Below are 14,761 nucleotides of genomic sequence, written 5' to 3'. Positions count from 1 at the left end.
TTAAGAGTTCCAATTTGTATAAATATCTCTGGCATAGGAGTAGAGTTTGCAAAATATTTTCATCACTATATGAGAACTTTACTAGGTATTTCCAAAATTGCTCTCCATATTATTTGTATACCCCACCAGCAGTAAGTGAGAGAGTGCCTCTTCCCACACGTCAGCAGTATTTCATATTATCAGATTTCCTTACTTTTGTCAGATTGATCAATTCAAATCATTTCTTTCTGTTCTCTTTGTACATTTCCTTGACTACTGCTGAGCTAAAATGTTAACATATTTCAGGAATGGTTGATGAATCCTTGGATGTCTGTTGATGAATCATTTCTACATTTATCTGTATGTTTGAAATATTTCATAATTAAAAGTCGTAAATGACACACAAAATAAATATTGCTCTGCAATGTGACCAGCTAAGCAGTTTTTAACTGACAGGTTAAGAAATAATTACCTTATTCTTTATTTATTCTGTGATTGAGTTTTAGAAAAACCTTAGAAAATGTCAGATTCTTCAACTTATCATGTAGTTTCCAAAGAATGTTAGAAATTAAGATCCACAACATACCTAGAGGTGCAAAATAGTTTACATAAAGGTGGTCATTAGTTGTGAAATTTTCCAGGTTGGAAAATTATGCCTCTTTTATTTAAATGTCCCTTTTTCTCCTGAAGAAGTTGATTTGAAGAAACCCAATTCACCAAGTGTTAACTCTTAATTTTAATTTAAAAGGGATAATGTATTGTTCACTTAGTGTTTCTTAAGTTCTTGCCCTGTCCTTATTTCTGATGAATATGTTCATTTTTCTATGCTTATTATGTAATTGTTAAATTTGATAATTGACATGTCTATTAAATGCTGTTAATGCTATAACTCAATATATATTTTAGCTAATATTTAACATTTTTATGGATTATTTTAAGCTTCTGGATATTATCCTAAGTTTTGTTTGTCTAAGTAAGGGCTTTTCAACAGCATTCATTCACTAAATTCTTAATGGGTGTTCTGTGTGTGCTGGGCATTTGTTCTACTTAGAGCTGTTAGCAAATATAACTATTTACTGATTTTCAGTCCTCAATGTGGCATGAAAGACGTGATAAATCTGAATGCAACCTGCTTTTAAAAAGCAAACACATTTTCAAAGGCAAATCCATCTGAAGACAAACACATTTTCAGAGGGCATCCATTGAAGTTCGAGATGGGCTAGTGCTTAAGAACAAATAATTGTTTTGCATAGCAGGTAGTAAAATTCTGAAATTATAAAATTCTGAAATTCCTTTCTCTCAGGTGCCTGACGTAGGTTGAAACAGAATCAAAATTCAAATAAGGATATAGAGAGAGTGTGAATTGTTAAACACATATTGAATCATCGAAAAACCTTACAGTGTTTGGGATTATATTTTAACCTTTGAGGTTGACATGAAAGCAACTTTATTCCACATATTCTTTGCCCACTTTCAAAAACATCCATGATGAATCACCAGAATTATGGACATGACCCAGTGCCATACCATGAGGTTCTCTTGTGCAAGGATTATACCATAGTAAAACATATTTAGTGGTACTTTGAACTTTAAATATTCTAATTACACCATGGAAGGCTTTTTGTTTTTCTGTTTCTCATTCTCAGAGAGATACACACTGCTTCTCACAAAGTGATGATATTTTTGGCAATACACATTGGCCTGATATGTATAAAGTGTTTCCTTACTATTTCGAGGTAATACCTATTAATATTTGTCCAGCTGGAATGGTGTATTTTTCCGTGGTTACATACTATAGGTAAAGGAATACTTTGTCGATTTCAAACACATGCAGTGACAGACCTTTTCTCTCCAAGAATAACTCAGCTGTCAAAATCAATGTGAGAATGAAATTTGCCACATGGTGTAGTTCCAATAAAATGTTATTATTTAAGCCCTATTTGATTTCATTTTTTGACCATTTATATGGTACAGTATAATTTTAAACTCTTCAATCAGTGTTTGTTGTAGGGGAAGGGCACAATGTTATTCAAAGCTTGTGCATATTTTAAATACCATTTTCATTATTGCATTTAATTGATTTTGCTTTTCAAAGAGAGCCAAAAAGAAACAAACAACAAACAAATAAAAACCCAAACATTTTTCTATAAAGGAAATTGGCTCCTGGCTCACTGACACCAGCCCAGTTCTCTCCTTCTGGTGACAGAGAACAGAAAATCTTCTTTCATTGCTTATGTGGATAAAATCTTCCATCTCTATGTCAGAGGATGTGATAAGGCAAGAATCAGGCTGAATATTTAGCACTCACCCAGTTCTTTTTCTTTGGATGCTGTTCTCACAATGATTCCAACTCTAAAATTTTTCCATATTCACTCTGTGCTTCTCTCTTAAACTTGGGGCTACCCATTATAACCTTATTCTAAAATAAGGAAAATTATGAACTCTCTGTCTACATAGCTCAATATTTTGGGGCAGCAAGGTAGTACCCTAGACTTTGAAGCCACAAGGACAAGGTTTGTATTATTGGGAGTACATTGTACGTAATAGACAGTAAATATTTACTGCAGAGTGAATTTGTGGTCTGTGATTGGTTAAGTAACAATAAAATGTCATAGTTTCAGTCCTAGAATTAAATTTTGAACATGATAGCCTGTTTAACATTCTAACTCCTCTTAAATTTATTAGTACAACAAACAAGTAGTAACATGCATAAGTGATATTGATGTTCTACTCACTTCTACTCATTTGACTTAATTTTAGAATCCTGGGAAAGAAACTTAGAAATGGCTGTAAGTTTATCTTTTTAATGTTTTTACCCAGGGAAATAGTAGTAAGCATAAAAATACAAAAGCAGAGAATGGTTATTTTAAAAAAATAACATGCAACTATTTTGAAGGTAGCAGAACTTTATAATTTTTTTTAAATCTATGCAAAAATGTACCTAAGGTAAAATTAGACAAAGAGAATTTGTTAAGATCTTTTAACAAGTTTCCTAGATCAAATAATAATTTAACAAAAGTTAGCTCATAGGTCTTGGTGCTAAACTCAATTTATAATGCATTTTCCTTTGCTAATATTCAGACACACTTGGAAAAATTAAATGATAAATGCACATAATATAGGTGGAATATTAGAATGTTGATCATTTTTATGAGTTAACTTAGCACAGAAGTAGTGGTAATTTAAAATGAATTTGAACCTAATGTAACTGAAGATGAATTATTATAATTGCAACAGAGTTCAAAACAGCACAGAAAGAAATCTTGTAAATATATATTTTTAAATGTTGGTGATCTTGAATGAATTTTCCTAAAATTCATAACAAATGAATCAGCAGATGACCCAGTGATAACTTAAATGGGTTGCATCTGTGTTTACTCAGCCATACTGAAGGCAAATTTCCTGTCACATTGGTAGATGACTCTTACTAAGTGGTATTTGGTGTGAATTTTCCTACCTGTCAGATAGTACTATCACAACAAGGTAAAACCCAGTTAAATAGAGTCATTCAGTTGCTGAAATGGAATCATCAGCAACTTTTTTGAAGTTAATGGGATTATGTTAGTTTAGTTTTATTGCAATCATTGATAAGAGAAAGAACACTTACCTCATGTGTAATGAAATACTGATAAGTGCTGTCATTTCATTTTTTTCTTGCGATTACTTAAAGCGCAAGATGGGTTTTTAAATTGATATAATATTTATTTTACTGCATTCCACATGATAAGTTATGAATTTTTAGATATATTCCCCTTGGCTAGTATAATAAATATAGTCACTTCTAGACAAAATATATTTAAGCCAAGATAGAATGATTTTTAAAGTACTTGAAATGAATGCATGTTAATATTCACTTTATCTGTATTTGGAGTTTAGAAATCTAAGTTAATTGGAAATATTATATTGTGATTTGACTTTTAGGAAAGTATTAATTCCCAGAGAGAGAGAGAGAGAGATAATGAAGTGATAAAGATCTCAATTCAAAACTATAAATGGCAAAATTAGACACAATGAAGTGAAAATCAACAAAATTGTTTTTCACTTACCAGTGAAAATCTACCAATTAAAGGCTAGCATGGGAGGAGATTTCACACTTCTCCCTAAATATTGCTTCTGCTTAATCTTGTTGCCTTACATATGGGTATTTGGTATTTGGTTGTCAGATAAAGTTTCTGCAAATGAAGGAGCATAGCATCAGCTACCCCTTTACTGAAATAAAAAGTAAAGGGAAGGCAGCTCATGTTCCAAGAATATCTGCCTGTGTCCTAAGCAAGCTTCTCTTTTTCATTTTTCATTTTTCCCTTTCAAAAGCCACAGCACAAACAACTGTGGTGATAGTTCACGGGTGCTGCAGTGCGGGAGACTTATGGGGACTACATCTGAGAGGAGAAATCAAATATTGTACAAAGATGAACAATGATATAAAAATTTAAAAATTAATTAAAAATAATAAAAAGAGCTCCAGCAGCAGTGACTCTCTGCTTACCTCTATCTCTTTTTTCTTTTCCCTAACGAACCTGTGCTTTCAAAGTGAAAAAGAAAAGTAAGGGGAATATAGAACAAGAAGGTGTAAAGATTTCTACTTTTCCAATTCCTTTCGATTGTGGGCAGAAGGGCCAAGAGAAAAGAGTGAGGCATAATGTTAACCAAAAAGCACAAAGTTTGATGCATGAGCTGCCATTTTTGTGCCACAGCCCTTTTTGAAATTTCCCCTTTGTTTTACCCCATTTATGAAAAGTCTCCCCCTCCCAGTGCTCCATCCTGTTCATTCAGGCCTCACCACCCCTTGCCCAGCCAAGTCAATGGTAAAACACCTAGGTTGTATTCCACGAATGCAAACAGACAGCGGGTACAGAAAATAGAAATGAATTGGTTTAGACCCCCATGAAGAGGAATTTAAAAGACAAGAGGCCAATATCCAATTTCAGGCTTCCTAGCTTTGATTATTTTCTTGACCACTTCCTTATTTTTCTTTCTTTTAAATGCCTTCAGATGAAGAGAATAAAGTGGAAAGATCATCCCCTGAGCCAGAACTGCAGCTCAGGCCTTACCAAATGGAAGTTGCTCAACCAGCGTTGGAGGGGAAGAATATCATTATATGCCTCCCTACAGGTAGTGGGAAAACCAGAGTGGCTGTTTACATTGCCAAGGACCACTTGGACAAGAAGAAAAAAGCCTCTGAACCTGGGAAAGTTATAGTTCTTGTCAACAAGGTATTGAATGGGCAGTTAACCTTGTTTAGTTTTTGAAGCTTCTGTATAATAACTTTTGTAACAATGCATCGCACACATTAAGTTTAATTGGAAGTAATGTCAGCATAAATAATTTTACATCTTTGATTTTTCATTTATACTTGAGACCTAAGTTATTAGCCTTTAAAATAGAATGTTTCCCTAAAATCAGAATTTTAAATCAAATAGCTACAATTTATGTATAAAGAGTATATTTACTCAGATATTCTTTCAGGTTGATGGATACTAATTTATCATTGCATTTGATCTGGAAATATCACTGGAATCTAAGATCAAATATTGCCTTTTAGATTTTCTTTAACTGCTAGTTCTTAGTCAAAGGTGACAAGTTCTCTTTATCCAGTATATGTGTGTGTGTGTGTGTGTATTGGTTTGAAGATAAAGAGAAAATATTTGACTGATTTATATCAAGTTTAGTAGATAAATATTTTAAGTATTTGTGTGTATGCACATATATAGTATATAATTAAAAAATTAAATGCAATTGAGATTTCTTTAATAATTAATATCTTGTGGTATTTGAAGACCATCTTCATAAACAGGTGTAAGTGTCCTTCAGTGTAAAACAACATCTAGTTATTTGAGGTTTATTCAGATAAATGGATTTATTAAATGATACATTTGTAAATGAGAGGTTACTAATCTTCACCAATTCATGGAGTAAAATTGAGTATACTTTTCATCACCAGACAGTCTTTTTCCCTGTTTCTTATTGTAATTATTTTCTCATTTATTCCTTTACAGGAATTGTAGTAATAGACTATACAATTCTTATATTTCTTGGATTTCTATTATGCCAAAATTTTTAGTTACAAGTTACTTCTCAGTTCATCTTAAAGAAATATAGTCAGAATATTTGACCTGAATATTTTCAATCATGCATTCAAATGCACTCTATATGTATCTATAAAGTCTAAAGACCTTCTCCTATATACTTGAATGCCACTATTAGAACATCAGTTTCTTTTGCATAATGGTGATACATTTGAATTTCTGTAACTTTTCATATATTCCCTGTATTAAGGTTTTTACCTTCTGGAATAAAAGGAATGTAGGCTTGAATGCTCTTTCCACCTTTAGTTTGACCTCAGAGAAGTATCATTTATTTTGAGTGTATAAAATAATACTATTCTCTATAGTTGTTCTGTAGTAAACTGGATATTTATCTACCGCCTACGGATGATTCATTAAATATTAGTCCTTTTGCCCATTCCTCTTCCTCACCTTTCAAATTAAATGAAAGGGAATTCCTTAATCAGTGCCAGGTCCAAAAAAAGAAGTTAACTAATTCAAAACCACTTAAGCATAACATTTAAGCACTTCCTAAAATTTAGCTTCATTATCTTCATTATCTACCCTTGCAAAGGACCCTCCTTTCTTACATGTTTCTCTGTTAGCTACACCATCTCTTCCAAAACATGTAGTTTCAAAACCTAGGAAATAGTTTTGATTCTTCTGCGTTCTTCACTTTTCTTATCAAGCCACAATGTCATGGACTATTAGAGTTGAAAGAGACCTTCAAGATCCAGCAAAGTTTTCATCCATTGCAGAGTGGTTCTCTCACCTCTACTGAGAAACCTCTAATATTAAAGAGATCCCTCTTCTGACAAGACAGCTGGATTCATTCTTTGAACTGACCCTTTCAGAAAGCCATACATGTATTCATCAAAATCTTTTCTCTAGAATTCACTCATTGGTTAGTTCTTTCTTTTGTTATTATATATATATATATGTATGTATATAATATATGTAATATGTATTTCTTGTCTGTGACAGCCTTTCACATAGAAAAAATAGTATCAGTCAACCCCATGTTATTTTTCTGTTTGTTCCATGGAATAAATATTGCCAGTTCCTTTAGCTGTTCTTTATAAGATATGATTTCCAGACATTTCATAATTCTCAGTGCTCATACATTTCCCAGACATTTATCTAAGAAACTCTCAAAACACAGTGCCCAGGGTTGAACAAAGTATTATGGATGTGATCTTATCAATCGGACTGGTGAGATAGGGCATTTAGTCCATGACTGAGTTTGCCTTTGTCACCAGTGCCAGCAGCCACAAACTCATCAAGGGCTGCTGTTCCTTTTCATTTGAAAGTCCATTAAACTAGTACTCTTGTAAGTTATTTTTTTGTAGTTAACTTTTTGTAGTTAACTTTTTTTTTTTTTTTAAGATTTATTTATTTATACAAGCACTGGGGTACAGGCCAGAGGCGCAGGAGGGTGAGAGAATTCACCAGACAGAGCAGGGAGCAGAACAGGCAGAAGGACCGAAATACACTGCTGAGGGGAGCAGCGGGCGAGACAGGAGAGGTCTACCGCCGCTCCATGTGGGAATCACCCTGGCCAACCGGGAATCGAACCTGCACTGAGGAGGCTGCAGACAGCTTCACAGCGCTGGGCTCAACCTGCTGCGCCACTGGGGAGGCCCTGTGTAGTTAACTTTTGACCCTAAATACAATACTTATGTTTATTTTTCATATCTTTTATGTTGATAGGCCATTTCAAGTTTCATGTTTTGTTATAAGTGTAATGTACCTTCCTTTTTATAATAACTCCTCTTAATGTCATATTCTGATCATAAATCTTTCATCCCATTGCTTCTAGATGATTGATATGAGCCCACAATTCACAGCTATGTTTACGTATTAAATTATCCTTCATAACTATTCACATTCATTGCATTGTACTGTGGACATTCAAGGACAGAAAACTGATTCCTGATCTGTTTCTCTATTGTTTTCCCCAAGAATTATGGAAAATCCCTCCACTAATTTTTCCATCTATGTCATCACTACTTTATTATCCTATTTCTTTGAATTTTTAAAGTAATTTCAACTCTACTTCTTTTTGATTGTGTCAGAAAATTTCTGGTCTAGTTAGTCAACATGACCTGCATTCTGTGTTTATCCCAATAACAAGGTATTATAACCCTTGATCTAGAAAAGAAAAATCCTATACTCTAACACCATTTGCTTCCATCTCCCTTCCTTCATCCTTTCCAAACTTATAGCCTTCAAATGCAGGAAAAATGAAAACACCACCTGTGTTCCCAGACTTTCTATTTCCTATCTAGGGCTTCAACATCACAAGAGATAAATCCCAGGTTCCTTCAGATGCTGTAATGCAGCCCCATATGATTCAGCAGAAGTGGGTAGCAGTTGGGTTTGATTAGTCTTGGCAGGCACTCTGTCACATCTCAGGAAAAGGCTCCAAGAGGACCACACACTCCCAATTAGCCATGTCAGACTTGCATCTGGCTCTCCCTGTGTCCTTCAAAAGGACGTCAACACCACCCAGAGTGAGTATCAGCATTTCCTACACCTGTTACCTCCTGCCACAACTTATTTTTGTTCTGTAGAGCAGAAGATGCTACTTCTTTGGAAGGTCTTGACTTACCCTTTGTGGGCAGAACCTCAGGTGACTGTCACTCCATGGTATAGCTATTCTTAATCATTCAGCAGCATGAGGGTGTTTAAAGAAAAATGTAGATCCCATCCTCAAGGAATCTGCAGTCCAGGGAATGAGTGATGTGTACTCATAATCTAAGTCAACACTTTATTATACTTTATTTTTATCTCATTAATGCCACACAGCTTGTCTTTGAGGGACCATAAATATCCCCATTTTACCCATCAGAAAATTGAGACTGAGTCTTTAATTGGCCTGCCAGGGATTATCCAGACAATAAGCAGCTGATCTGAGACTTGAACCTTTTTTCCCTGAAGTCAACTGGTCGCTTTCCACCATACTCCACCATTAGAGTAAAAAGATATGTGAAATATTAGGAAGTTTTCTGAGTACTGGCAGTGTGTCAACCTCTATTTCAATTAACTTTTACAACAACTCTCTTGTGGGTTGACATTATTCTCATTTTATTAATGTGGAAATTGAGAGAATTGAGATGAACAGGTAACTTGTCCAAGGTCACACAATAAGCAAGTAGTCTGAGCAGCTGTTTTTAGAACTGACTTACTTTCTTCTGGATCATGCTCTCTTTCCACTAAATTTAATTTCCATTTTCTTCCTCAGAATTTTTCTTTCTGATTTCTTTCTCAGATTATTTTCTTTGCCTTGTATGAGTAAACTGAAAATAATAATTCCAGGAAAATGAATGAGAAACCACTTTGTGGAAGAGAGAAGAGTATGATTCTCAAATTTTAAAGACTTTAATATCACATTGGAAGCCCATAAAAATTCAGTTTCAAGATTTTGTTCATAGTTTTGGGGTGGGGTCCCGGAGTCTGTATTTTCCAAGCCCTTCAGGCAATTTTGTGGCAGATAGACTAAATCCTTCACTGAAAAATTATAAAGCAATTAAAAAGTAACCACTCTTACTGTTCTTTCCATTATATCATGTTCTTTTATTTACCAAACCTAGTTATTGATTTTATTTTTTTTAAGATTTATTTTATTTTTGCATGCAAGAGCTGGGGTATAGGCCAGAAGAGACAGAATGGCGAACAGAACAGGCAGATCTACTGAAATACTCTGCTGAAGGGAGCAGCAGGCAAGACAGGAGAGTTCTTCTGCTTCATATGGGTAGCTCCCTGGCCAGGGATCCAACTCGTGCTGCAGTGGCTGTGGATAGCACATGGCTGTGCCATGTGCCACCAGGGAGGCCTGGTTATTAATTTTAAGTCCAACTTGCTTCCTTGGGATTTTCTGATTCCACTTCCTCCTCCATATTTGCATTTGAAACCTTCATTTTACTAAATAATAATACAAAAGCAATGTTCTTCATACACTATTTTCCTGCCATGGGGATCACCTTTTCACTTATTTTTCATTTCTCACCTCAAGTGAAAAGATGAATAACATATGATGGGCAGAGCAGTGGAAAGGGTGCCACTGATTACATTTCAGGCTACTACATCATAAGGAATACAATGAGTATTCTTTGATGCTTACCTTTGAAACTCTTCTTGCTAGTTATCTATTTGCCACATTGTATGTACCTGGGCTTCCATTGTGTAAATTCTCCTAAGATAAGAAGGCTCAGTCATTCTTTGTCCTTAATCCAGGAGTTATTCTGAATGGCTGGTAATGTGTAGCATTGTGTTGTCAATTCATCTTTACAAGGCACTGATAAACAAAGTCAGCAGAAAGAACTGTCTTATTTTGGGGGGGAAGGGAGTTGAGTTTTTTTCCTAACAAGAAGCCAAACCTTTGTTAACACATTGAACAGGTTTAGCTATTACTGAAAATGCTAATTTATGAACTTAAGTTGGGGCAGATGGCTATGATGCAAGGCAACGGCATGCAAGACTTAGGAACTTACAGGCGCTCCTCTGACAGAAGATTAGGTGTATTTTGCAGTCAGGAAGAATGTGGTCATTTTACCGCTGCCTGCCTGAGAGATGAGAATCTGCTCGTCAGGGGTCATGCCTCCCTTACCCTCGATCCTGGCCTTCATGTTCTCAGTGGAGTCACTCTCCCAGTTCCAGGGATGGTCTTACTAGTGGTGAGAGCCTTCGTGAAGATTTTCCTATTGACCTATTAGCAAATTTGAAGATACGGTGGATTAATTACTTCAAGTCAACACAACACAGCTCAATGCCAACACATTAGACAATGCCAGTTATCTCAGAAAAAGTTTTCACTTTTTTAGCCAAGTTCTTGCTCAGCCACTAAAGCTATTCTAGTTCATTCCTTCACCCCACATCCCTTCTCCCAGGCAGTCCTTATGTAACAGGGTGGTCCCCAGGAAAGGGGGAGGTTCCCTGCCCCACCCAAGGGAGGGTGGAGCTGAGCAGGAAGAGGAGAAGCTGCAGAAGAGACTGAGGAAGGAAGGAAGCAGGATGGAGTCAGAAGGAGACCTGGAGGAGGCGCATGGAGCCTAGAGACACGTGAAGAAACTGCGCTTGTCTTTTGGTCGTGGACGGGGTGACACAGATGTGGGTGAGACCCATGGGGAGGTGACAATGGCAGCTTTTATCTTGATGTTGATTTTGCTCTTTTCCTTCCGGGCTTGTCTGCTTGTTTCTGACCCTTTGCTGTGGGTCCCCACTGGAAGATGCTTTAGACTTGTGGCAGGCTTTGGGGCCTTGCTCTGGGCCAATCCCATATGGATGGACTTTTACCCACGAGGGGACGGGTAACTTTGGGTGCTTGATTTAGAAACTAGACTCTTTGCCTTTCCTGTATTGTTTCCTAGTTTTATTAAAGTTCCTTCCCATTAAAGTCTCATGTTTTGTGTTGATGAGGCGGATGGCAGAACCCATTTAGAATAGGCAGGTTTGCGGGGGTTTGGGCTGCCCCTCTCCCTGTCCTATAACAGATTTGGCGCCCAACGTGATTTAAAATCTGTTATAGGACAGGGAGAGGGGCAGCCCAAACCCCGCAAACCTGCCTATTCTAAATGGGTTCTGCCATCCGCCTCATCAACACAAAACATGAGACTTTAATGGGAAGGAACTTTAATAAAACTAGGAAACAATACAGGAAAGGCAAAGAGTCTAGTTTCTAAATCAAGCACCCAAAGTTACCCGTCCCCTCGTGGGTAAAAGTCCATCCATATGGGATTGGCCCAGAGCAAGGCCCCAAAGCCTGCCACAAGTCTAAAGCATCTTCCAGTGGGGACCCACAGCAAAGGGTCAGAAACAAGCAGACAAGCCCGGAAGGAAAAGAGCAAAATCAACATCAAGATAAAAGCTGCCATTGTCACCTCCCCATGGGTCTCACCCACATCTGTGTCACCCCGTCCACGACCAAAAGACAAGCGCAGTTTCTTCACGTGTCTCTAGGCTCCATGCGCCTCCTCCAGGTCTCCTTCTGACTCCATCCTGCTTCCTTCCTTCCTCAGTCTCTTCTGCAGCTTCTCCTCTTCCTGCTCAGCTCCACCCTCCCTTGGGTGGGGCAGGGAACCTCCCCCTTTCCTGGGGACCACCCTGTTACACTTACAGTTTCATTTGTGGTTCTCTGCTCCCTCCTATCCTTTCATCGTGTTACCCCTGGCCCAATCCCAAAACAAATAACAGGAGTAGATCAACTGTACAATATAACTCAAAAGGGTCCTGGGAGCTCTTGTGCTAAACTGAAAATACTCCCATATTAACTGTCCTTTACAAACTGTCCCTGCTCTGGAAATTCAAAATCTGTTTCTTTTCCAACCTTAGTTTTGATTGATCTTTTCACTAACCCAGGGCTTACAAATCTAAAATTCTTTCTAAACCCTTTCTTTGAGCAGTCAGTTGTTTCTTCTTTGCAGATACTTGGTATATATACCTATGGGAGAATAATTACATTGTGTTGTAATAACTGTTTGGTTTGGTTTAGCATGATCAATGTAAGGGAAATATCTTTGTGACCCAAAGTGTCAGCGCTTAGTAGGCATTCAATAAATATTTATTGACAACTGAATGAATGGAATGATGGATAGGTTGTTATGCTTAATTAACTGGTAACGTAAAGGTTTCTGTTAAAGATTGGCACAGAGTAGGCTTTTGATCAATAATCCTTTAGCTTTAACCATGCTCTCTCCCTCTTTTTTTTAAAAAAAAAATCTTGGTATTTCTAAAGGTTCCATTAGTTGAACAGCTTTTCCGCAAAGAGTTCAATCCATTTTTGAAGAAATGGTACATTATAAAGAGAATAAGTGGTGATACTCAGTTGAAAATATCATTTCCAGAAGTTGTCAAATTCGGTGATGTTATTATCAGTACAGCTCAAATTTTGGAAAACTCACTTGTAAACTCAGAAAAAGGAGAAGATGCTGGTGTCCAGTTGTCAGGTTGGTTGAAGTATTTCTTTTTGAAAAATAAGTAATAATAAGTGATAGTAACAGAGGCTGTATTAGTTAACCAATGTTTTAAATGTTGATTTTGAAAGGATTAACTTAGGTTAGATTGTCCTGCATTGCTTGCGTTTTATTAAATTGCTCTGCTTCCTTGAGAAAACAGTTTGATACATTTTTAATTCAAGCACTTAATACATTACTAAATCAAGCACTCATATTGACTTATTTCTAGATATTGACGAGTTCTTTATATATAGGGAGAGAAATACAAATAATCATGATAATATTTATAATAATAAATGCAATGTAAAACTAAAACAAAATTATCCCTGTTTAAATGGTATGGTTTTCATTTGACATAAAAATAAAACCCTCCAATTTAAAATTAATTTTATTAAAGAACTAAAGTATTATCAAGAATTTCTGGAAATAAGTCAGGGTTTGAATTCCAAAATCCATCAATTAAATGGGCATAAAATTTAATGGTGATCATTGCATGATTGATATGTATGAATTTCTGTACTAAGGTGACTAGTATAGTTACATTTCTTGCTTAAAAAGTCAAAAGAGGCTGTGCCATTATTGTGCCTAAAAAAAGATGGCCCAGTGACATCTCAATCAACTAACTTAATTTTTCCACTGTGTCTTGATGGTCTGGATAAATGAACCATTTGAATTTTCTTTTAAGACTTTTCCCTTATCATCATTGATGAATGCCACCACACCAACAAAGAAGCAGTTTATAATAACATCATGAGGCGCTATTTGGAACAGAAATTGCGAAACAATACGCTTGAAAAAGCAGGCAAACCAGTGATTCCTCTGCCTCAGATACTGGGACTAACAGCCTCCCCTGGTGTTGGAGAAGCCAAGAAGCAAGCCAAAGCTGAGGAGCACATTTTAAAAGTAAGTCATTAACTTCATATAAACATCAACAACAACAAAAACCCAAAGCTGAGGTGAATGCTGGTGCTTCTGGGTTTTTAGGTCCACATATCATGGAGTGTTCCACAATCATCAATAAAGTGATGTTTCCTTTAGCTAAGGTAAATCTACTCAATCTTCTACAAAACAGTTATATGCCTTAATAAATAAATACATTAATAAATATCTATGATATGGAACAGTATCCCCAAAGGTATGGAGAGTTGATATAATTAATGAAAAGTTGTGGCAAATGAAATATCATCTTTTAAATATCTACTTCTATCATTAAACTTAATGATCTATTTGATACAGAAATATGCTTGAAAACTTCTGATTTTCATACTCCATAAGTTTCAAAATTGCAAATTTTCTGTTGTTCTACGTGATTCTTAGGTTCTAGATAATTCTAATTAAACGCAATATTGGAGCTATAAGACTATTTAATTAAATATATATTACTTGCTAGTTACCCCAAAGTGGCAATAGCACATACAACTGTTGATCTCAAGTATTAAATGAATCCAATGTGACCCAAAATGTATATTGTCTCCAAAACAACTGCATTTGTAAACAATTGCATTTGTAATTTGAGTGCCATACTTTAAATGGAATTCAGTGAAAATCATGTAGTGTAGACAGAGGCACAATTATTTGTTCCAATATATAATTTACTATTAGTGAGATGAACTAATTTCAATGTAGGTCCAGGTTTATGAGTTTGAGGTACAGGTCCTACTGTTGCTTTGTGTTAGTTAAAGAAGAGGATAGTAATGTGACTCAGGGATGTCAAAAGGCCCTTTTAATTATATACCCCCATGCACTATAATTATCTCAGAGCTATTCTCTGCAGATTTCTGCAAG

General features: G+C 36.0%; 1 protein-coding gene across 1 annotated transcript in view; it reads left to right on the top strand.

Moving 5' to 3' along the window:
- The window catches only part of IFIH1 (interferon induced with helicase C domain 1), a 71,744-nt gene that overhangs the window by 43,451 nt on the left and 13,532 nt on the right, over nucleotides 1–14,761 (top strand). The window contains exons 6-8 of the mRNA XM_037523427.2: nucleotides 4,972–5,192; nucleotides 12,757–12,967; nucleotides 13,662–13,879. Coding sequence (XP_037379324.1) covers nucleotides 4,972–5,192; nucleotides 12,757–12,967; nucleotides 13,662–13,879 — 650 coding nt within the window. The remainder of the gene's footprint in view (nucleotides 1–4,971; nucleotides 5,193–12,756; nucleotides 12,968–13,661; nucleotides 13,880–14,761) is intronic.

Source organism: Talpa occidentalis, unplaced genomic scaffold (genome assembly GCF_014898055.3).
Source record: "Talpa occidentalis isolate TD23 unplaced genomic scaffold, MPIMG_talOcc4v2.1 talOcc4.3, whole genome shotgun sequence".
In the NCBI taxonomy this organism is placed as follows: Eukaryota; Metazoa; Chordata; class Mammalia; order Eulipotyphla; family Talpidae; genus Talpa; species Talpa occidentalis.
This window is presented reverse-complemented; position numbering and strand designations above follow the sequence as displayed.